The following is a 23,182-nucleotide window of genomic DNA, read 5'->3' on the forward strand; positions in this document are numbered from 1 at the left end:
AAGAATTAAAAGGTATTTAATCACATATTAAAATGTACAGTATCTGTCAGCTTGAGAATCTTTGATTTTTTTAAACGAGATAAAACCCGTCCAGAGTAATTCACTAATCTGAAGCCAAACATAAAGTCAAATGAAATAAAATCCAGGAATACAAGCCAGATTTTTAAAAAATCAAGTACACAATGTGAGTCAATACTCAACAGAATATCCACAGTGGGTCACTGAAATCTTAAGACACATCTTTAAGTCTTTACATTTTTTTGGGCAGAACACACAGGCTACCACAGGAATCAATAATCAATCTATAGTCATTTACCAGAGCCCGTGTGGAATATGTAGGTTTCAGATATGATCTAAAAGTGTTCTCCGTCCTTTTTGTTTCTTTTATTTACATGGATGTGATTTTTTAAAAAGACAATAAAACATGTAATTGTAAAAACCAAAAGCATTAGGTTGTTATGAAGTTGCTTTTTTTTTTACAGCATGCGCTCAGGGATATATCAGCCCATCAGTGTAGTGAAATACACTGATGGGCTGATATGCACTTTTTACACAACCAGGAAGTTAAAAGTTTAAACATGGTCGGTTGGTGTGTTGAGCTCCATCAAGTCTTTTATTTCAGTCTCCATGTTTCAGCAGTATGATGGGCTGCAGAGAAAGAAAGACCATTAGAATTTACATTATATTTTATTCAACTAAAACAAAAGGAGCTGCAATGAAAAAAACATACCAAAGTGTTGAAGTGTTGCCTGCAAACAGCTTTACTTAACCAGAAGATCAAGAAGAGGGCGAGGAAACATTCAACAACCAGCAGACTCATTATCAGCCCATTGACTCCTGTGAACACCTGTGAAAAGTTCAAGAGATTATTGGAAGTGAAAACATATGTATTTTGTATTTCCCTCAATCGAGGGCAGTGGTGTTTCCTTTACCGTGAAATGGGGCCAGTAATGATATGGATTGAGTAAGTGGATCAAGCTGATAGCGAACGCTGCAACTGACCAGAAGAAGCTGATGATGTTCAGAGAGAACGACAGCTTTGCCTGGAAGAAGACATCATGTTACTGTACATTTAGCGTCCGCACCGACTTCCATTATAGAAGCAATGTGGGCTCAGTGTGTTACTAAGCCATGACTAAATCACACTGTAAAACCTGATGAGTAATTTCAACTCAAACTGTGTAAGAAAACTAACATTCAACCATGTATACACTTAAACAATTAAAGTGTATGTATTCATAATTTAAGCAAGTTAGCTGCATAAAGTTTTTTCTCAATTTAACTGAGTAGTCCGGTTTAAATGAATTGAGTCAAATTAACTCAAATGCACATTCTTTTCACAAATCCTACTATTTAAGTTTTATTTATATATTTTTTCCATTAAGCTCTATCACCAAATTCAAGTGATCGAAGCTGAGCTACGACCACACAGACTATAACACAGAGATAAATCTATTATCAGCAAAGAAGAGACGTTAATCATCAATATCATTATTTTCACATTACTACATTCCCTATGAATCAATCTTTTTAAGAGCACTAAAGATTATTCTGATAATTCATATAAAAAAACAACATACATTTTTCAATTAAAATAAACTCTAGATAAAATCAGTGAGAAAGGTGGGTTTAACACTTGCAAACAATGTTTTTGTTTTAAATTAAATAACTCACCACACCCATATGCGGACCTTTTCCTGCAGCATAGGACAGCAAACCAGAGACCACAAACTAAGGTGATGGTAAAATATATCAGTTTTTTACAATATAATATTTTGCAGTATAGCAACATAATGTTTATATATGTATAGATGTATATATATGACACATATTTTCAAATACTGGGTCATAACTAAAGAGGATAAAATAAGCTGTGTCACAGCAGTAAAAGGAAGTATGAGATACACAGATGCACAGTATAGCTCACCATAACAGTAGAAATATAAGATAAAATGGTTGGTTTGTGATTGTATATTACTATTCTCCAAAAACAAATATCCATAATAATAGTTTCAAGCTCTTTTTTATAATGAATATATTTACCAGAGCACAGGGTACAGTGTAGATCAGCATTTCTCCTCTCACAATCAGACCAAGAGTGCAAAGAAACACACCAGCGATGGCTTGAGCTGCCTTATAAATGAAAAAGAGATAATTAATATATAAACAGAAAATACTGTATAACAGATTTATAACAAGAATGTGAACACAAACCATGTAAGAGTCAGTTTGCAGTTTTCCACATATCTGTCTAAGAAAGAGGTGAACTTACTCCCAGAGGTTTAGGTTTCCCATTGATAACAAAGATCTTGTAGGAGTCCTTGAACACACAGTTGAATTTCTCTGGCATCAGGTCAGCCGCTCCAGCATCGTTTAGTTTCCTGATGGGAATAGAGATGACCATCGATTCGTTGCACACAAACGTCGTCTTCATTTTCCTGTGAACAAGATCAGTGTAAAGGATGGTGAAGCAGTTTCTGTCGCTGTTGAAGTGTTGTTCAGGTTTTCAGTAACGTACCTTTTTTCTATTCTGACCTGAAATTCTCTGCTCTGTCAAATAAGTTTGAAGAGGAAATGACCTGACACGACGATTGTCTTTGTTTGTCGCACTCTTTCAGGGGGGTGGGGAAATGAAGGTGTGAGATGACCTCAAATTTCTGAGTACTTGCAGGGAAGTGGAAATGAGTAAAGAAAGAAGCATTTGCTTGAGACACGTACAAAGTGTGAAATAAGGTTCTGCTCAAGCCAAACAGGGTAAGAAACTAAGATCTTTATCAAGTTGCTCTTCTAAATGCTTTGTTGTACAAATTTTAAACACACAATTTGATTTTGTTAAGTCTGCATATACAGTATGTGTTTATATATATAGGATTGTAAGTTTTGTGTATTTGATGTTAAATAAGAAATCTGACAAAGTAAACTTCTGCTAAGAATTTGAGGAAATTAATATTTTGTGTCAAGTAGAAGAAACAGAATAAAATTTTGATTATGTGATGTTAAAATTTGACAAACTATTAACCCTATGTTTGATACAATCCAACTGATTAACACAAAACTCACTCTGTATATTTGATAATTATGAAAAATGTGTGATGCGCAATTGATTTAAAAATGATGACTAGAAACATATGAATATTTTAACCCTTTCAAATATAAAATCTCCAAGCTCTCTCTACAATAAATATTAAAAACAATAAGAAAAAAACCTTGACGATTTTTGGGAGGAAACCTTTTGAATTGTTTGGTTGTTTACTTAATTTTTCCAAAGCTGTACGCTGTAGTTTATTTGTATTAAACTGCATTACAGAGTGAATGTCTAATATCTTGTTGTTTACATATTAAATCTTAACTATGACAGTTTTATATAGTATTATCTTACATGATAGAAAGTTTTTGGATTGTCGCATTCTGAGGCTAAACGAGTACTGAATGACTGACAAATTAAAGATTTCTAAATTATTCTATCATTATAGATCATAAGGGAAAACTATCCATGCAGGTAAGGGAAGCATCATGGCCTGTGCTGATATAAACCTGGATATCCTAAGAGCTGACGAGGAGTCGTTCAGCGTGAACAAAGAAGAGCTGCCTCTGGTGCAAGAGTACAAAGCTGTAGAGCTGGTGCCAGAAGTCAAAGGGCCGCTGCACAACCTCCTGCAAAAACAACCTGCTGTGCTGGGGGTGAGTTCATCAAAATGAAATAAAATTCAATCTCATGTTATCAGCCATGAAAAATAAACCATATCTAGTCTTGTTTGAACCAAGTGACTGTGCAGGTAGGGCGGGTTGTCCACTAACCAGAAGGTCACCGGTTTGATCCCAGTCTCCCCATTCCGCATGCTGAAGTGTCCTTCGGCAAGATACTGAACCCGAAAACCCCAAATTGCCCCTGACGGCTGTACCAGGGTGTGATTGATGTGCGATCGAGTGTGCACATAGATGCACGATATAAATGGGTGTGTGAATGGGTGAGTGGCCAAACTATACTGAAAAAGAGAGTTTAAATCCAGACTATTTAGAGCAGAAGTCTTCAACAGGGGGGTCGCAGATTTTTTGGTTGATTAGACAATTCTTTATATTTTTTTAATTTGTAATTATTTTTTCCAACCAATTTTTTTCCCACAAATTTAAATGTCTTTAAATACACATTAACATGAATCCAACATATTGCAGCGAACGGATAAATGGAGGCAGAAGACGTTATCTTTCAGTCAGCAATGCACACATTCAGCGACACACAATAATAAAAACATGAATATATGAACCTGTGTATTATTTGGATAGCTTAGTATTGAACGCACAATAACAGGGTAGCTATGTTTATACAGTGCATCCGGAAAGTATTCACAGCGCTTCACTTTTCCCACATTTTGTTATGTTACAGCCTTATTCCAAAATGGATTAAATCTGAAAATGGCTATGCACCGACACTCCCCATCCAACCTGATGGAGCTTGAGAGAAGAATGGGAGAAACTGCCCAAAAATAGGTGTGCCAAGCTTGTAGCATCATACTCAAAAAGACTTGAGGCTGTAATTGCTGCCAAAGGTGCTTCAACAAAGTATTGAGCAAAGGCTGTGAATACTTATGTACATGTTATATTTCCGTTCTTTATTTTGAATAGATTTGCAAAAATTTGAAACAAACTTTTTTCACTTTGTCATTATGGGGTATTGTATGTAGAAGTTTGAGGAAAAAATGAATTGTGTAACATAACAAAATGTGGAAAAAGTGAAGCTGTGAATACTTTCCGGATGCACTGTACATGGCACAAGGCCCAGTTTAATATAAAACACAATTTTATACAATATATATAGTAGTGGGTCCTTGCTCCATCTCTCGATCAGTTTGGGGGTCCTTGGCCTGAAAAACGTTGAAGACCCCTGATTTAGAGCATTTACTCAGGTCTACAAGTTGCTAATTGAATGAGATTTTGGTCACTCAACATTTTTTGGCGACTGACCCAATTTAAATCTCTCATTCTAACCATCCAAGCATAGATAATTGTCACTTTATTTGACAGTCCCACATGTTTCTGTGGACAGAGTGAACCCAAATCAAAATTTTAATTGTTTTTGTATTTCTTATGTGACAAATAAATGTCTTTGAAATGTCTTTCATGTCATAAATTGGTTTGATTTTTGTTTCAACTTTACCTTGAAGAAAGGAAACAAAGAGATTTTGTTTCAAATGCAACGAAAACACACAGTGATGGCACACAGTGATGGCACACAGTGATGGCACACAGTGATGGCACACAGTGATGGCACACAGTGATCAACAGGAAGAGTTGGCGGTTAAGTGTCTTGCTCAACACTTAGTAGCCGAGATCTTACAATATTATAGAGAAGTCAGACAGTTCCCACAATGAGCAAACGCTTTGGTAACTGCAGAGAAAAAAAAAACTTCCTCTTTATTTGGAAGAAACCTCTTGAACCAGACTCAATGTGGGCGGCCATCTGCCTTGACCGGTTGGTGTGTGTGTGTGTGTGTGTGGGTAGGGAGAAAAATGGGGGCGAGAAAAGAGAGGGAGAGGGGGAAAGAGGAGAGACAGGGATCAAAGTACTACTGCAACTACAAAATACAAAAAGTGTCATATCTCAATAATTATTAATTATTATAAACTTCAGGACTGTAAGTATTGATTGCAGCAAAAATGTTTCACATCATATTTAAGTGTTGTTTAATATTGTGATTCATAGTTTGTAAGCTGATATGAAATTGTTTACATAAGAAAAGATATATATATGTGTATAGATATAGTCTTATATGTATTTTTGTGTCCTCTGTCAGTCTCTGCAGATGGTGAGCGGTTTCCTCAGTGTCGGAGTGGGGATTTTTTTCGCTGTGACCCAGGAAATGCATCAGTCACTTTTCACCTTGTTCAGACTTTCCCACCTGACTGGAGTGATCGTACGTTTCTGCTCAAACCAGAACTTCATTACAAAAAACAGGCATCATTTAAAGACGATAAAACTACAAGTTAATTTTTAATATGTATGAATCTTTAAATCACCCAGTGTGAAAAATGTGCTGCGTTCCTCTCCTCTCCGCAGTTCATCTTTGCTGGAGTTGTTTCCAACCTGCTGTTCAAATATCCAGGATTACTGCCTGTGAGTGTGACTCAGTGGAAGCCCCCCGATAGCACTTTAGAGCTGGTGGCAGTGATTATTGGTTGATAGATGGTTGTCTGACTTTTGTTGCAGCTGTCCTTTGGGGTTAACTGTGCCGGTATCATCGCAGCTGTGGCCGCAGCCTGTCTGATAATCGTCGACCTGGCTGACTGGCATCCAGGGAATGAACAGCATTTGAGGGTGAGAACATGTGAAAATGAGGAAAATGAAACCCTGTGCATGTTAAGTTGTAGTTGCTGAAGGGAATTTAATGTGCTGATGCTCTTTATCTCTCTCACAGATAGAAGTGCTGGAACTTTGTGTGATGGGGCTTGAGGTTTTCCTCTCTGCGGTTCTCTGCTTCTTCTTCTGTAAAGAGAAACGTGCCAAATCACCATGATAAAGCTGGTTGATTCTTTTTTGTTCATCATGTGTGGCTTTTTGTTGTCTCGATTGTATATTGGAGCTGAAACCGCTGCTGAAGAGGCCGGGCTGTGGGCTGTGTCGGATGCTTGACTTGGACTGAGAATACGAGGCTTGCGGTGGGCAAATGTCAGCGTCTCTCATGCGAAGGAAAACTCACTCCTCAACCTCTGTGCCTCTGTGCAACGGTAGTGGTGGGTCTCATAGTGCTTCTCTGCAGGGCCCTCTGTGTGTGTGGTTTCACACTCGTGTTTTCTTATCAGTTTAGAAATATCTGCTTCTTGTTTTCGGTTTCTCACGGAGGTTTTTACAGAGCTCAGAAGTATATGTGTCTTATAGGTTTTTCTTAGGTTTCGAATAAATAGCCACTGGTGGAAATACTCAATTTCATATTTGGTGTGACAAAGATAAGAATACAACGATATGTTTTACACATTTTAATCATCTGTACAAACTCGTCTTAACACAGAGCTGGTGACAAAAGAAACATGACAATAAAACATCGTCTGTGTGGATCTGCCTGCTACTTTTTTTTTCTTTTGCAAAATACATAATAAAAAACTCATCTACAATATTAACACTGATTCTTATCTATAGCTCATTAAACACAAATGTACAGACCACTTACGTACCATCATGACAATGTGTATGATGTGTCGATTTCCAATTTACAGTATCATCATGAAATGTCTTGTAATAACTGAGCTTCATCCATTAAAGTCTCAGTGCTCCGGAGCTGGACTCTGTATATATATATATATATATATATATATATATATATATATACACACGAGCTGCTGTGGCATCAAGTAGTGATCTGTGTGAGGGCGTCACAGCTGTGAAGAGAGAAGGAAAGAAAAACAGGTCAACACAACACACAGCACACAACATTTCTATTTGAGTCCACATGCAATATTTATGTGAGTCAAAGAAACGGCCATTTTAAACACGTTCATGATGTAAAATGGCTTCAGACAAGACATATTTAGAAGTTCCCCAAATGAGACATCATTTTTTTTCTCACAGTATAAAGAAATATGTCATGGTTAAAAATAAAAAAGGTGTTCAATTACTGGCATGTTTGATGTCATTTTTAAAGTTTTTATTTCAAAATTCGAATAAATAACATTGCTATAATTGAAATGCTTATGTTAGATTAGTATGCAATTTATAAATGAAAAGATGGAAAAATAGCTTAACTGGAGATTGAAATATGTTTCTTTAGAAGTAACACTGGAAATTCAGGAAAGTTACTTTACTGAAAAAGATCTTAATAATAAAAAATCTAAACGTTAATGAAAACATTCTAAGAAGAAGTCATGTTTCTACTGTTTACAGTGTGTCATACATTTAAAGCAACAGCTAAAGGTGGCTTAAAATGAATGAATGTTGTATTGCCATTTAGGTCCTACAACAAATGACATGCTCCGTTATGTTCTTACACTTTCCAGTTCATCAAATGTAATTTTTTTGTGTATTTTAATCCCTAAGAATATTGTGAGTATCCATTTGTCTCTGTCTGAAATTTACTTTTGACCCTTGGACACAATAAAGAATTTCAACATTTCAAACAAATAAAATCCCCAAACTCCAAAGCATTCAACCCAAAGTGCATTCCAAAAGAAAAAAAACCACATAACAAAGGCCGAGACAGAACATGCGCGTGTTACAACAGACATTAAACTCATGATATTCAGCGACACAGATTTCACCCTCATGTCAACATGGATGCACAGAGGAGAGAGAGGAGGAGGAAACTCCCGAGGTAAACTTGAGGAAGAGCCAGAAGTTAACAAAAAACAAACGAGAGCCCTGGAAGCCGGTCAGGACGCACGGCCATGCAGCACACAGCACATTCCACACAGATTAGTATTCAGAGGAGGCACCTCGCGGTTGTTAATGAGAAGGAAACAACACACATATATATGTCCGCTCTGGTGACACCAGTTACTTACTGAGCTAAAACTCTCAGTCAGACCACAGTAGAGAGGCCTACTGCTACATGAGAGGTCTTGCTCTGGCAAAAACAGATCAGCAGAAAGGTTGTGAGTGCAACGACTCGCCAGCTATTCTCGACAACTTCCCTTTAAGTTCTCAGAATCTGGAGTCCACATACCAGAGTATGACCAGTTCTGCTGACAAGATTCTTAAATTGGCGAGAGACTTGTTTCACACTTTTCAGTGTTTTACTCCACGAGATGACTTCTGCTGTCTGTCCACAGAAAACCACTTCACACGTCTGCATATTTAAGATCAATCATCACAGTAAAAGCTTGGTTATAGTCAGGCTTTTAAAATGTTTTTCTTCCTTCATAACCTCCAGCAAGGAGATTCTGTATTTATAGTTTAACTGTCTGTTAGTTTGCAGGATTACACAAGAACTACAGGACGGATTACCACGGAATTTGGTGGAAGGATGCAATACAATGAAATAATTCATCAAATGTTTGGTGCCGATCCGGATCAGAGGGCGAATTCAAGAATTGTTTATCACTTTCTTTAACACTGCAGGATTTCTTTCGTGGATCTAGATGAAGAAATTGATGGGACTGATTTCTGAGTGTGTACAATTTAGTGCGACTTGACTGTTGGGCCTTGGTGCAGGTTTGAGTTCTACTGAGTGCCATTCCACTTTATTTAATTATATTTGTGTCTACAATATATACAGTTAGTCTTGACTATCAGTGGAAATATGCATTTAGTTGTCAATTTATTAAGTACAGCTAAAAATAAACTGACAACTAATCACATTACAATACATATGACCAGGCAGGACTCATTGGATCAGTGGGGCAGAATATAGAATATTAAACAATGAAACATCAGCAGTTTATCAGCATCGGATCATAAGAAGATAATGAGAGAGAGAGAGAGAGAGAATCAAACACCCACTGCTGTGATGAACTTGGTGCCCTGTGGCTGGAGGTCCTCGTCCTTCTGGAATATCGAGGGAGACGTGATGGAGGAGGGAGGTGTGGAGGAGCAGAGGAAAGAGGGGGGCTTGTTGTTGTTATTGTTGTGGCTGTAGGAGTCTATGACGACGTCGGGGTGCCCGGGAACGCCGAGGCTACTGAGTCCTGTTACACTTTCACTGGACGTGCACCGGGACGACGTCTCTGAGCTCTCAGTGACTGTGGCACAACACAGAGAAACAGACAAACACACTGGATCAAGCAAAAACACAGAACGCCATTAAGGAAACAGTCACTACGTTTGTTGTAGTTCTCATGTTTCCTTGCAGCTCTTAGGTATGGGATTGAGACTTCGGCGACCCCTAGTGGTAACAGCAAAAAAGACACAGACGGACAGTAATCCCCATTTACACAAAAAAAATCCAGCCTTTAAACCTGAATTTTTATACTTTATTTTTAACTATGAGTCTCTTGAGTCTTAGTCTTTTGTCTTTTTTTATTGTCTACTGATGCTCTTTGTAATATAGATAAATATTGACTTGTAGTGGGTAAATACTTTTGGTCGCAAGTATTTAATGTGTAATAATAACAACATTTTATATGTTTTTAATTCAGATAGCATTGAAGAGATCTGTTCTCTTGAAGACATTAAAGGGTCTTTCTTTTATTGACCTATATAAATATTGAAAAATTATATAAACCATCTTTATTCACTTTGTTTCGATTTCCCCACACATCTAAAAGTTGTTTTCGGGTGTGAGATGACACCGATTATAGCGGCTTAAATAATAAATGATTCTCAATAATAAAAAAGAAGAGACGAATAACCAGTAAGCACAAATGAGCTGCAGATTATGTACACAGAAAATAAGAAGTGTCTACAGTATTTATGGTGAAAATTGCATTTTTTAAATCTTAATTTCTCCCAGAAAATCTATTTATCCAATAATCACCACTTTTTAATAATCAAATTAAACACACATACAATAATCAGACTTTTAAATAATAATAGCTGAACACTCACTCATGGAGGGCTGGCTCCCAGTGTCCTGCTCCAGCTCGTCCTCCTCTATGCAGTCGTAGGGCCACTGGGCAAAGGAGGGAACACTGGTCATCGGGTACGGGTGTGAGTGTGGGTGAGAGGGTGAGGTGCACAGGTGGAGATTGAGCGAGCCCAGCAGGGAGGAGGACGACTGGCTGCTGGAGGAGGAGGTGCTGCTGTTGGAGATGGTGGAGTGGGGTCTCTTGATCGACGCGCAGTGTTCAAACGAGGGCACGGCGATGGAAGCTCTCGTCCTAGACTCTGTCAGCGGAGAGAGAAACACGGTGAGGTCACGTGAGCGAGGAACAGCGACAGGAATGTCTGAAAAATTCCTGTGGTTTTAAATGGTGATAATTGAGGTGTGAATCTCTGTTTACGGGAGCTCTGGTAAACCATGAAAGGCAATGTGAAAATAATTTACTTGTAATGACACATAAAACACAATAAGGCTCAGATTACATCTTTGGTGTCTACTATAAAAAAATTACGAAAGCACCTTCAAGGCTGCGCCACGTTTTTGAGGTTTCAGCAAAGAACAAATGTGTGTGTCTGATTATGAGGTAATGAATCACTACGACCTGCATCCTCTCAGAGAAAAACAAACTGGAGCGAGAAGGTGGATCAGAGAAAGAAAGTTGGAAGACATTAAAATATAAACTAGAAAGACACTCAGTAGAATGCAGGCCCAACAAGATCCATAAATAATAACAAAATTATCCTGGATCCGACCCCTGATCAGGATCCACACCAAAATTCAAAGGGTTCTTCCTTTGGTCACGCCCCACCCCTTCACAACATGTCATGGAAATCACTTGAGTAGTTTTTGCGTACTCCTGTTAGAAGAAAACTAAGAAGAAAACTCACCTGACCCCTTCATTATATAGTCGATGAATCGGTCACTGATCGCTGCGTCACTAGGTTTGATGTCCATGAAAGGTTTGCTTCCGATCCCCATGGAAACCATCTCCTGCATACGCAACTCTAAAGTAAAAAATACATCTTTATAGATAAAATGTCAATAAAAGTACAAAGAGGAATCATATTCAATAATCTTGAGTAAATGTGTGTAATCTGAACCCACCTCTGTTTCGGAGCGCCTGCCTCCACAGGATCTTGCCGATAATGGCCGTCCACACAGCCTTGACCTCTGCGGAGCTGGCTTGAAGTATAAACGTGTCCTGTGACTTCCTCCGACGGAACCAGATCTCAAAACGCAGGCCGCTGTCACCAACGTTTTCAGTCATACCGATCTCTGCAGTCTAAACAGTAAAAGATTTGTTTTATATCTGCACGGAATTTTCTGCCACTGTACAAAATAAACGGGCAAAAAAAAAAAATCCTCCTCAAAGAACGAATTCTTACTTTGAAGGACTGTTTGTATATGTAGATGTCATATCCTCCCTCGATCTTCTTAGTCTTGCTGAAAAGGATGAGGTCTTCAAACAAGAAGACATGGCGAAGGTATTTCCTCCGTCCACACCAGACTATGAACTCGTCCTGGCAGCGGAGTTGACCCTGTTCTTTTAGGTTCACCTAGAGAGGAAACATGAGCGTTCACATGCGTGACAGAGAACAATACATCTCCTGACGGGGCTCTGACCTCACACTACTGTATACATAACAAGATGACCTCCAGCGCCAAAATAGATTTAATGACCTCTGTCCTCTTTAAGTGGTGCTAAACATTCTTAATAGCAGCACATGGTTCACATATTGCTACTTACATCACAGCCCCGAATGGCGTCCATGGCCAGTAGGTCGTTGCCGTGGCGAAGCTGAAACTTGACCAGCTCCTCTGCGGTGCGGAGGTCACTCAGCTCCTGCTCCTGGGTCTGGCTGCACTCCTTTATCAGGTCTTTCAGCAGCAGGGCGTATTTACTCATCCTCTGAATGGGCTTCAGCAAGTAGGACGCCAGGTCCATCTTGTCCTCCAGCTCCAGCTGCTTATTCTGGAGGGACACACAGTGAGGATTACTGCTGTGCTGTTATTGCTTTTCTAGGTATTGTTCTGAGGTATTGTATTCAAACTGATATCAAAATCAGACTTAGATACAATGATAATATATTAGCAGATATGAAATTACAGATAAACAGATAACAAAGTAACACAAAGTAATTTTTAAAACTGCTTATTAAGAAAAAATTATATTTAATAATTGAAAAAGAGACTTATCAATATCAATTGTCTCACAGCAAGAGTGTTCTGGGTGCAAACCCAGATTCAGGCCTTTCTGTGTGGAGTTTGCATCTTTCCCTTGTGTCTGTGTGGACGTCTCCCAGCTGATATCGGGCAAAAGGTTACCAGCGAATCGCAGGGCTGACATATAGTGACAGCTATTCATACTCACAGGCAACTTAGAGTCTTCAGACATGAGATGCATGTCTTTGGAATGTGAAACAAAGCTGGAGTTCAGGCAAACTCAACACAGAAAGGACAGAAAACCCAGAACCCCCTTGCTGTGAGGAGACAGTACAAACCAATACATATACATATATATATAAATATATATATACTGTATATATAAGCTTAAAATATCAGCCATGTCAGTACTGGTCAAACTCTGATGTGTATATTGTTCATGATCCGATAAGTGCTGAATAATGAAAATATAATGGATTTCCTCGTTTTGGCCTTGACAGAGCGACGCTTCTTTGCGTTATGATATGAACCATTTCTGGAGCTGCACCTGAACCACATGTCATTTCAAACACAGCGATGATGTGAGGAATGTAACCAGAGCCCAGGTTTCCAGACGCACCTTAAAGAATTCGTTGCCGTGGCTGCTGAGCAGAGCATCAGACTGGGGCTTATTCTTGCTGTACAGCGCATACATTCCAAACTGATCCTCCTGCACACAAGATTAACAAGTTACAACACTGACCACAGTAACAAGCATGCTGACATTTTAATAAGCTTTAACGAACACTGTGAATGGTTCAGCTCTGACGCAGCTGTAAATGTAATAGTGTGACTTCTCCTACCAGTTATACACATGATGATGCTGACAAGTGACCTAAATACATGTGTTTACAAATGATAATGGGACGGTGTGGTACAGTGAAACCATGTCCCTTAACTGGAAACATCACATTAACTTGTTTTAAGAAACATCACTAACAGCAAATACACACATCATTACAGTGACGGTGGCCTGAGAGCTGTTTTCAAGCTGTCAGCGTGCTGCCTCAGGGCGCAATGTCTGAGAAGGCGTGGACTCACGTGTCTGAGAAAACAGCTACTGATGGACAGCGGCGAGTGAGCACACGACTCCAGCTCCTTCAGGAAGTACCGACTGTGGAAGTCCCACAGTTTCTCCACGTTGCCAAAGATGATGCTGCGCTTCCCCCGCAGGTCCTGCGGCAGGTCCAGCCGCTCCATCTCGGGGAAGTAGTGCTCAATGATGTAGCTGAGCGAGCGCACGTACTCCCTCTCTGTGGAGATCATCTCGTCCATGATGTGCTGCACTTTACTGGTGAACATAAAGACACAGGAGGGTGCAAGAGTAAGAATGTTTCCTGATGAAATTAGGTGATGCTATTTATATTCAGGGTTTCTGCAGGTTTCAATAAGTTCAATTTAAGACTTTTTAAGATGATAATAAATTAAGAAAAAACTAATTGAGGATTGGTTTCTTAGGTTTGTGATGTCACAAGCTGTTTGGGTGGGGAGATGGGGCAGGGGCGGGGCTATATTAACATATTCATGAATTCCAGTCATGAAATGAGGAAGGAAGGTGTAGAGTCACTTTTAAGCCACAAGGGAAATCGTTTTAATAACAAACCTTTTGAATATGTACGTTTGAAGAACAAAGGGAAGAAATCAGCTGCTGTAGCGGAATGGGTCTTTAAGAATCTGTGGTTCTCTTCCTCACCTGCTATGTTTCTTGCCGTCTCCATCACTGTGTCTGGAATGAACCCTGGACGGCGTGGACATGCTGCGGCTCCGTCCTAACGCAGGGCTCGTCACATCCGGTCTCTGCAGCTTCTTCTCTACCGACACATTATTTGCTACCTCCAAACCCTTGATGTACACGCCCGTGTAGCCGTGAATGTGGCTAACATCTGAGTGACTGCCGTCCCTTGGCGTCAGCTCGTAGCTCAAGGTCTTCTTCATGATCTTCTTCATCGGCTGCTTGCGCAGGCGGGCGGCCCCTGTGTAGACGGGCTCCGAGTGGCAGGAGATGGTCGAGTCGATGGTACAGTCGCTGTCCGTGTCGTCGAACATGGACGGGCTCTGCCTCAGTTTGCTGTCGCTGTCGGGCGAGAACGTGAAGTGCGAGGAGGAGGAGATGGAGCTGGACGGGCTTTTGGAGAAAGGCCCGGCAGAATGAGGCTTGTTATCCTCGAAAGTCAACAGTGTAATCGCTCCAGGTAAAATCACACAACCGTTAGCTTCACGTTCCTCGGTGGTGCTGATCGGACTGTCTTCAGTCTTTGAAGGAGCCTCCGTGTCTGCAGCGGGGGAGGTCCGCGCTGCCGCCGTGGCTCGGGCCAAAGTCTCCTCCAGCTGCTGCTTGGTTTGCTGACACTGGTGCCACACTGTGTTCCACTGCTGCAGCTGCTGAGGACTCTCCAGGGAGAGCACCATGTCGTTGAGATTGCTGAAGTTGTCCATGGAGAACTTGGATGCCTCGGTGCAGTAATCCTGCAGGATATCCACCACAGACGGAGAAATAGTGACACCTGCAGTGTCCAGGCTGAGGTGATGGAAATAATCCTGACAGTGGTCCATCCACTGGTTTGCCTACAGATATGAAAGAGTGACAGGCCTATCAATATAGCACAAGAGTAAAGCCAGTTAAATGATTAGCTTGAATGAATCCAGCTTTTAGGTCTAAATTAAAATGTTTCTTTTGTGATAATTTTAAAGTACTTTGCATTAGAGAATATCCTGAATTCTAAAATGCAAATAATAATCATCATCATAATATTAATAAACTTTTAAATAGCACTCTTCTTTACAATGCTAGAAAGTATTTACAGAGAAGACAAAAAAGAAAATAAAGAAAAAAAAAACAGGCAAAATATTTGAGTAAGAGGAAATTGATCACATAAGAGATATACTAGTAACATTTTTTAAAACTAAGATAAAACAAATAAACAGTATAAATAAATCAAACATTTCAACAGCTTTCAAACAAATTTTAAGACGAGATTTAGAAGACGCTAGAGAGCTATAGTGTGTCTGAGTTCAGTGGTCGTTGAGTGTGGCAGCTTTAATAGCAAACAATTTAAACATTGACATGAAAATAATACATACTGAGTCATAGAACTCGTGCAGGTTGGTCAGGATGTCGAGCTGGGTCTTCCTCTGCTCCACTCTGCTCAGGATGGAGCCCAGATGCTGCTTGAAGTCGAGGAGAGCGGAGCCTGGAAGAGACTCTGGAGACTCTTTCACAAGCTTCAGGCCATGTCTCTGTTGGTGCTGTCAGTACCAAGAGAACACACACGATTCAACACCGACATAAAAACAACTAGGGGTAGGTCTAATAACTGTTGTTTTGTAAGCAAGATTACAAACCAACAACTGAACTGATTCGACAAAATTTGGTCAAAGGAATTTTAAAACACTTTCTTTAACATTTTGTATTACATTTTCACAAATGTCTCTAGGAATAATTCATGTAATAAATATAAATAAATAACAGAAAAATATCAGTGTGTGAAATTTGTAAGGGGTACTCTTTGGCCTTGGCCGAGGTATGCGCTCTACTTAGTGCCATTCTAGTTTGAAATTGACATACTCACCACAGACTCTTCCAGAAATTGCTCCAAGCTCCCTCTCATCTCGTTGATTTTGGCCACAGACAGAGTCAGTGACTCCAGAGGTACGAGTTGCTTCTCTCCCTCCACACTGAACCAGAGCTTGATCTGAGAGGAGAAAGGAAATGTTAATGTTATTTGTTGACACACTTTTCACTGAGAACAGAGACTTGTCTGCGGCACAGATGACCACATATGGAGAGAAGTAAAGTTTGAGGTCACCTGTTGCGTTTGCTCCTCAAACTTGCGCACCTCCAGCAGGCTCTCTAACTCTTTCTGAGACTTGTTGGACAAGATCACAAGCTTATGGACCTCTTCATCTACTTGGTTGTACAGTGCATTCAACGTGTCTACAGCATCTCTGAATGAACAACAAAGGGGTCAAAGGTCACAATAGGTATTACCCATTTAAAGGTCTTGGGCTGTGTCCGAAATCCAGTATATGGTGAGCTATAAAACAATACATTTCTAATGTTTGTTTTACACTTAACACTATTATTCATGATGCATTACATTCGGACACCACTACAAAAAGCGAACTCACTATATAGCGGACTACATATTGATTAGTGAGTGATTTCGGACACAGCCTTGGTCAAGAGTCCATCCACTCTCGCTCCAGTACCTGTAGATCTCATTCTCACAGGCCTCTTCTTTCCTGATGCGGGCGAGGACAGTTCCTCCCTCGAGACGCAGCCTGTTCAGACGCGTGTCATCCAGGACACGCTTCATGAGATGCCTCTGCTGTTCCATCACCTCGGACACCTCCTGAATCAAACATGTGAACAGGGAAATTAATGATATACGATTTATTACATTTTCACAGTGGAAAGTATATGCTCTTGACTTTTTTTTTCGAAAACAACATCCTTTCAAGGTCACGACAAGATCACGACTGTACTGAAAGATCATGAAGGTTAACCACAAAACAAAGTCCTCAAATGTTTACTCCTGCAGGGAGCCATTGTGTGTCAGTAGAGGCACATAAATCAGAAGGTCCAGACAGGCCACAGGGGCTGGGTCTGACCTTTGAGGTCTTCATGTTGCCGCTGTTGCTCAGTGTGCTGATCGACTCCTGCAGGGACGTGATGGCTGCGCTACAACTGCTGGCAAATGGCTCAATTTTCTGTAAGAGACAGATGAAGAAATAAAATTAGAAGTGTCAGAACTGTAAATTCTCTACATCAAAATGATGAAAAGTTGACCACTCTTCCCCCCCCGAAATGAAATAGGCTTGAGTCAGAAATAGTCAAATTTCCATATCTCTAACTGATCATGTTCCTACTGGCCCACAGGCGTTTCTTGTACCTATACATAACCTTAGAAAACCAGCAATTAGTATAATTAACTTTTTTCTCCTATGGAACCAAGCAACTTACAGCCAAACTATTTTCAAAAACCAACCCCACCCTCACGAAGCTCTTTAGTAAGCTTCCAAATACAGTATGTTTATGATGTTGGCGACAGGCCAGCCCCCCTCCGTCACACCCACCTGTCTGAAGTGGATCCAGTGGTTGTGGTCGTAGTGGAAGGTGCCCTCCAAGTCTCGTGTGAGCTGGGTTTGGTCGATGTGTTTCAGCAGGGCCTTCAGAGACGACAGCGTCTCAGTCTGTGCCAAGAACAACAAAAACACACGTTATGAAATCCACTTACATCTTGCACTCAAATGCATCACTTTATTATGTTATGTTTTTATCTGCATTTGTTTGTTTGTTTGTTGTCTGGATTAGGGGGCAGATCCAGGAATCTTTTTTCACTTTCTTTAACATTGACAGATAGTATAGTATAGTACAGTACAGTACAGTACAGAAACATTCATAGATCTTGATGGAAAAAGTCTGACATGTTTAGGGGACTGATATTTACGAATGTGTGCATACATAAATAAAAATCCAGATCCAGTGAATGTAAATGTAGATTCTTAAGGAGACTGTTGGACCTTGGTGGAGTTATGCGCTCTACTGAGTGTTTGAAATACTTCTTATCCATCTTATAAAAAAAGTGTTTCTTTACCTGCAGGTTGAGGTCTCGTTCAGGTTTAGTTGCTGCCTCCTTTTCCACCAGGAGGAGAACCGAGTAAAGTGCATTTGGTACTAAAGCCTGAAAAACATGCACATGCCATTTTTACAGTTTCCTAAAATGAAGAAAATAAAAACTACAAGACCTGTACTTCCTGAGGTGCACAGCTAAATACTGTGAAACAGGCATTTAAAAAGACGTCTAATGTATGTGTTGTGGTTTGCAGAATTACCAGTCTTACATCAGAGAGCAACTCATCATCATACACATGATGACATGTCTCTAAGCGAGTCGGCTGAAGCCAACCCCGCTCCCAGTGTGTGGTTAAAAACAGACAAGTAAGCACAGGCTTCTCCACAGGAGCCCTGAGGGCAGCCTTTTTCACAAAAATGTCTTAAAGTGCAGTCACTACGCATTTAACTTGGGCTCTTCCTTAAAAACGAAACGGAATAGTAGAAAATGTGTGAGGAGAGAGAGAGAGAGAGAGAGAGAGAGAGAGAGAGAGAGAGAGAGAGAGAGAGACCTAGCATTACAGCTGAGGAGACAACAAAGATTGAGTGGGGCCTGAAACCTCTTAGGGCGTGTTGGAGGGTAATTACATATTTTCCACTGTGGACTCACCTGCAGTTCAGACAGAGATGACAACAGAGCTGGGACCGGCTGCTGCCTCCTGCTGTCTATTACAACAGTCAGACCTTGATCCTGCCTCTCTTTCCTGAAACCAAAGTATTTAAGTTAGAGCGCCGTCGTTGGCAAAAACAAACGGACTGCATGCAATACTAGATTTGGACAGCTAAGTTGTCAGTGCACCCTGATTAATGAGGAGGAGGATTAACGCAGTGTGTGCGACTCTTGTGAAAGTCCGCCAGTTTGGTTTTGGTTTTACTGCTTTAGAAAAACTGTAATGTACGACAAGTCATCTCAGTCACCTCTACCCAAAATATTGTATAAAATGCACATTTTCATATTTTATGTTTTATTTCATTTCATTGTTTATTTCTATTCTATTATATACTTTGACATCTTCTCTTTCCTACCTCACTTTGACTAGCCGATGCTGTAACAAATACATTTCCCTGCCTATTAGAAAACCCTGTGAAACAGACAATTGATGATTCTTAATTCTTCCTTTCAATGCCTATTATTAAAATACAGATTTATATCTAAAGCGACATTTATAAGCAATATACGAGCATTGAATAAATGCGTCATAACATGCATTACCTAGTTCTAACTGTTAATTAATGTATTTGTCAATAAGTGTGAAGCACCAATAAGTGAGGCTGCTATATAAATAGATAATGACTGACGACAAGGTAAAACACAGTTATAATAAGATAAAACAACTTCATAAGGTAAATGCTGACAAATTAATAAATGGTTAAAATGTCCTTACATCAGTTTACATCTACATGATAATGTACAATTTATTCTTTTGTTAAATACTTCTTTTATAAGAGGGTTTACCACTTCTTTAATCATGCATAGAAGTGTGGAGGAAAAAGAGTAAAAGGTATTTTGGATGGGACGGAGGTTTTGTTCACCTCAGGGGTAAACGACAGGTGTGAACACTCCTGAAGTTATTCCTGACGCAGACAGAATAAAAGCTAAGTATGTGCGACTTACCGCAGTGTGGAGTGGTAGTAGCCCAGTAAACAGGTGAGGTCACTGGCCGTGCAACTCTCACCTGCCCACACCTGAGCTCTCGTGCACACCTGCAGCACCGCCCTCCCACCGCGATCTCTGTTTCCTGGAAAGAGAGAAGGCCGGCAGGGGGTCAACACTTAACACGCGCTGCAGATGTCCACTATCGCTCTCTTCATCTTCACAGTGGCAGGTCAATTATGCCGTCCCACTGGGATAAGAAATTTATGGGAGCTTAAGGCATAAAAAGAAGAGCACCTGAAAGTTTGCCTTTCTATTAACACACTGTTCTATTAACAAGAAATAAACATCAACTGTTTAGCATGTGGTTTATGCTGATTTAAAAGGAATTGTTGATTCGTAAAAGTGGTTACAAGATGATTAGCAATGCAAATGATTCATTGTTCAGTTATGCTGGTCTTGAAATGAACCCAATTATATTGAAAAACAATAAGAAAAAGGGAACTTTTCTTCATCCATGTCAGCTATACGCACAATTTCTATTTCTATTTAAAGAGTAATATACGATTTTGGGACTATCTCATGACAGTTCTTGTATGTATATAATAGCTACCATGTGAACCATGTCACTCGTCCCCTACCTGGCAGGATCACGGCGCCCGATGCGAGCAGCTCCTGGTTGACCTCTGACCCCAGCCTGGGCCGAGCTGAGTGACCGTCACATGAGGAGCTGGATGCTGAGGCCGGACTGACGGCCGTCCCATTGGCAGCTTTAGGACTGTGCGACTCTTCTCCACTGTGCCGCCTGCTCTCACAGCCGATGCCGTCATCACGCGCTCCTGGGGAGATGATTACAAACAGTGAGCTCAAGTTATTGTAATTATATATCTACTGAGCGCACATTGTCCAAAAATACACACCAATCAATAGAAATTAGATGTTTCCTTTCACCTCAGTGCTTTCTCACCTCAGCGTAATACCCTCATGAAACAAGTGTTTACGAGAGGTAGCATAGGCGGGCTTTAGTAGTGAGTCTACACTGACTCACCATGGAGACCAGGTGTTTAGTCAGCCTGAGTCACAGCAAACTGTGGTGTTACTAGACTCTCATATTTTCACCTCCTCCTCTTCTGCCCATCATACCTCAAGGCTCTGTTTACTGGAATGCTGCTCCTGACATTCCCAAGTGGTACCACGCTTTTTTTTTTTATACACTTGATCCGATTCCTGAGGCAGCAACACAGTGTGCAAATCTTCAAGCAGAGTATAGTATCTGTGTTACCTCTACAGTGCTTACTTCACTGGGCCTTGGCCAAGGAAGAATGTCAACAACCGGGGTTAAATGAATTGCACAGTTTAGAGTAGAGCTGCAACAAATCACTGATTAGAACAGTGACTGGCAAAAAAATTGGCGATTCCTCAAGTTAAAAATGCCATAATTTGGGAGCCTACTCAACCAGGTGAGCTACTGGGCCCCAATATTACTGCATTTTATCTTGAAAAATGACTGAAATGATTAATTGATCACCATGTATGGAGGGTTGAGTCCTGGAGCCCGGCCCACCTGACATTGGGTGAGATGTATAGGTACAACCCGGACAGATCACCAGCTTATTGCAGGACCAACACACAGAGACAAACAACGATCTGGTCATTTAAATGAATAGGGTTTAAATGCGTTTACTTGTTTAGTGTCTGTACTTGTGAGGCGATAGCACAGTCATAAGCAAGCCCCTGTATGTTTCAGTGTGTGATGGACACCTGTCGTGTTTTGCCTTTTGAAACCGTTTGAGGCCTCTTGCCCCGCTCTGCTCTGCTCTGTGACAGTAAACCCACCCAGCTCAGACTCTATTGTCTTTCAACAGTCAGTGCATTTCCTGTGCGACTGTGTGGCCGGGCCTGTGTTTGCTGCATGTTTCCTAAATTGCTTTGTTTTCAGAGGAAGTGACAAAAGTAGAGCAAAGCCTCTGGAGTATGGTCCTGTGTGAAAGTCGGTTTTCTGTGCACTCTGCTGGATGCACTTTAAAGCCGTCAACTTGCACTGGCTGCTGCTTCGACTCAAGTAATTTGACCCTTGCAGAGTTTTGGTGTGAGTCTGAGTCTCGTGTTTCTGGAGTGAAAGGACTCTCCAAAGACATATGCACAGTTTGAAAGGCTTTTTCTTTTACTGTCAATCCCCAGTGGCTGATTGGTTCACAAAGGAAACTTTTGTAAATGAGGCAACACATCGGGGGTTAGTGCAGCCCCCAGCCTCAATAACAGTGTAGGGTCATCTAGTTGTGGGATGCGGGGGGTCCCCGTGGTTGGTTTACAGGGTTTACAGGATCCTTTGTTGCCTTTGAAATGTCGTAGTGGGAAACCTGCTGAAATACAATCCCCTGTGAGGTAATCTTAGCAACAGTGATGTGATTAAACTACTGTACTGCTGAATGGTGGTGTTGTCTTACAATAAGCAAATATATGGTGCATTTAAAAAATAAAAAACCTGGATAGAACCAGCTGTGATCAGTTTTTAGGTCACATTTCAATTCACGGAAGAAGCCGTGTTTTGTAAAAACAGCGAGATTCCCTCTGTGGTATTCTCACACTGCTGATTTCCTGAGCTGCCCAGTGTGAAACCACACAAAACAAAACAGACTGACAGTGGTAAAGAAAACACAGGGTGGTGACTATAACCTCTGTTTCCAGAGTAGGGCGATACCTGTCTCCCGAACCTGCCAAAACACACACAGTGTGGGCTTTGAAAAGCAGCCTGTCACCACTGACAGCGTTAATGCTGCAGAGACGTGAGCTGTCTCTGCTGAAACTCCAGGTCTGGTCCACCTGATGCACTGTTGTAACCACTTCCTGCTGCAGGGCGCAAATTCACAGCCTGATGACAAACCACTGTTATCTGGCTAATAAGAGTGAAGCTTTGTTTTCACACCCTCAGGCTGTATTATTTGATAAGTGATGAATGATGAGCTGTGGATGGATGATTCAACCACCGCTGGAGAAAGCCAAACATGTCAACACTGACGTTTAAGCTTCTGTGTAACTAAAACTAAATCACCTGGTTTAAAAATATCTTTCTGATGCAAAATTGTCTTTATGGACCACATTTAGATTTTAGTGAATTCTGGTCATCTAGTAATGTGGAAAACCTAATCACCAGTCTGTCTATATCCTGTTCTAACAGAATGTAGTCAACGGGACTTTTACTATAGGTTTAGTATGGACATCATGTGACTGAGAAAGGGGCGGGGCAAGTGTCAATCAGAAGCTCCACCTTGGAATTGCATGACAAGGTCAGTGACATAGGAATTT

General features: G+C 40.6%; 3 protein-coding genes across 6 annotated transcripts in view; 1 reads left to right on the plus strand and 2 right to left on the minus strand.

Moving 5' to 3' along the window:
- Nucleotides 1-2,618, minus strand: LOC118114091. 2 transcript variants are annotated; one of them, XM_035164332.2, is made up of 7 exons: nucleotides 2,519-2,618; nucleotides 2,273-2,438; nucleotides 2,044-2,133; nucleotides 1,675-1,731; nucleotides 933-1,043; nucleotides 731-847; nucleotides 1-648 (listed from the first exon to the last, which is right to left on the minus strand). In XM_035164332.2, exons 2-7 carry the CDS (start codon nucleotides 2,432-2,434, stop codon nucleotides 619-621), a joined length of 567 nt encoding a protein of 188 aa, XP_035020223.1. In that variant the 5' UTR covers nucleotides 2,435-2,438; nucleotides 2,519-2,618; the 3' UTR covers nucleotides 1-618. The 2 variants fall into 2 exon arrangements, with proteins under 2 accessions (XP_035020223.1, XP_035020224.1); XM_035164333.2 differs by having other exon boundaries at nucleotides 2,536-2,604.
- Nucleotides 2,604-7,050, plus strand: si:ch211-269k10.4 (uncharacterized protein LOC100150242 homolog). Its single transcript, XM_035164334.2, has 6 exons — nucleotides 2,604-2,754; nucleotides 3,474-3,681; nucleotides 5,793-5,912; nucleotides 6,056-6,112; nucleotides 6,206-6,313; nucleotides 6,414-7,050. Exons 2-6 carry the CDS (start codon nucleotides 3,514-3,516, stop codon nucleotides 6,510-6,512), a joined length of 552 nt encoding a protein of 183 aa, XP_035020225.1. The 5' UTR covers nucleotides 2,604-2,754; nucleotides 3,474-3,513; the 3' UTR covers nucleotides 6,513-7,050.
- Nucleotides 6,960-23,182, minus strand: part of zgc:158766 (uncharacterized protein LOC100009641 homolog) — a 24,524-nt gene continuing 8,301 nt past the window's right edge. Inside the window, exons 4-24 of one of the 3 annotated variants that reach the window (XM_035164330.2) lie at nucleotides 20,518-20,715; nucleotides 19,898-20,021; nucleotides 18,893-18,986; nucleotides 18,266-18,352; nucleotides 17,745-17,861; nucleotides 17,280-17,378; nucleotides 16,878-17,020; nucleotides 16,475-16,613; nucleotides 16,238-16,360; nucleotides 15,750-15,914; nucleotides 14,362-15,233; nucleotides 13,710-13,959; nucleotides 13,249-13,338; nucleotides 12,214-12,438; nucleotides 11,852-12,022; nucleotides 11,571-11,748; nucleotides 11,354-11,470; nucleotides 10,472-10,750; nucleotides 9,428-9,666; nucleotides 8,491-8,552; nucleotides 6,960-7,371 (exon numbers count right to left, since the gene is read on the minus strand). In XM_035164330.2, the coding sequence (XP_035020221.2) occupies nucleotides 8,508-8,552; nucleotides 9,428-9,666; nucleotides 10,472-10,750; nucleotides 11,354-11,470; nucleotides 11,571-11,748; nucleotides 11,852-12,022; nucleotides 12,214-12,438; nucleotides 13,249-13,338; nucleotides 13,710-13,959; nucleotides 14,362-15,233; nucleotides 15,750-15,914; nucleotides 16,238-16,360; nucleotides 16,475-16,613; nucleotides 16,878-17,020; nucleotides 17,280-17,378; nucleotides 17,745-17,861; nucleotides 18,266-18,352; nucleotides 18,893-18,986; nucleotides 19,898-20,021; nucleotides 20,518-20,715 (3,755 nt within the window). In that variant the 3' untranslated portion in view covers nucleotides 6,960-7,371; nucleotides 8,491-8,507. Of the gene's footprint in view, nucleotides 7,372-8,490; nucleotides 8,553-9,427; nucleotides 9,667-10,471; nucleotides 10,751-11,353; nucleotides 11,489-11,570; nucleotides 11,749-11,851; nucleotides 12,023-12,213; nucleotides 12,439-13,248; nucleotides 13,339-13,709; nucleotides 13,960-14,361; nucleotides 15,234-15,749; nucleotides 15,915-16,237; nucleotides 16,361-16,474; nucleotides 16,614-16,877; nucleotides 17,021-17,279; nucleotides 17,379-17,744; nucleotides 17,862-18,265; nucleotides 18,353-18,892; nucleotides 18,987-19,897; nucleotides 20,022-20,517; nucleotides 20,716-23,182 lie in introns of all 3 variants that reach the window. The other 2 variants (XM_035164329.2, XM_035164331.2) reach the window with 2 other exon arrangements.

Source organism: Hippoglossus stenolepis, chromosome 8 (genome assembly GCF_022539355.2).
Source record: "Hippoglossus stenolepis isolate QCI-W04-F060 chromosome 8, HSTE1.2, whole genome shotgun sequence".
Taxonomy (NCBI): domain Eukaryota; kingdom Metazoa; phylum Chordata; class Actinopteri; order Pleuronectiformes; family Pleuronectidae; genus Hippoglossus; species Hippoglossus stenolepis.

Bases quoted from the DNA above. Each gene is read 5' to 3' on its own strand.
- LOC118114091 (XM_035164332.2), bottom strand. From the start codon at position 2,434: ATGAAGACGACGTTTGTGTGCAACGAATCGATGGTCATCTCTATTCCC. The intron at 1,044-1,674 runs GTGAGTTATTTA...GTCTTCTTCCAG, and splicing joins AAGGTCCGCATATGGGTGTG to GCAAAGCTGTCGTTCTCTCT. The intron at 649-730 runs GTATGTTTTTTT...CTTTCTCTGCAG, and splicing joins GGCAACACTTCAACACTTTG to CCCATCATACTGCTGAAACA.
- si:ch211-269k10.4 (XM_035164334.2), top strand. From the start codon at position 3,514: ATGGCCTGTGCTGATATAAACCTGGATATCCTAAGAGCTGACGAGGAG. The intron at 5,913-6,055 runs GTACGTTTCTGC...TCCTCTCCGCAG, and splicing joins CCCACCTGACTGGAGTGATC to TTCATCTTTGCTGGAGTTGT. The intron at 6,314-6,413 runs GTGAGAACATGT...TCTCTCTCACAG, and splicing joins GGAATGAACAGCATTTGAGG to ATAGAAGTGCTGGAACTTTG.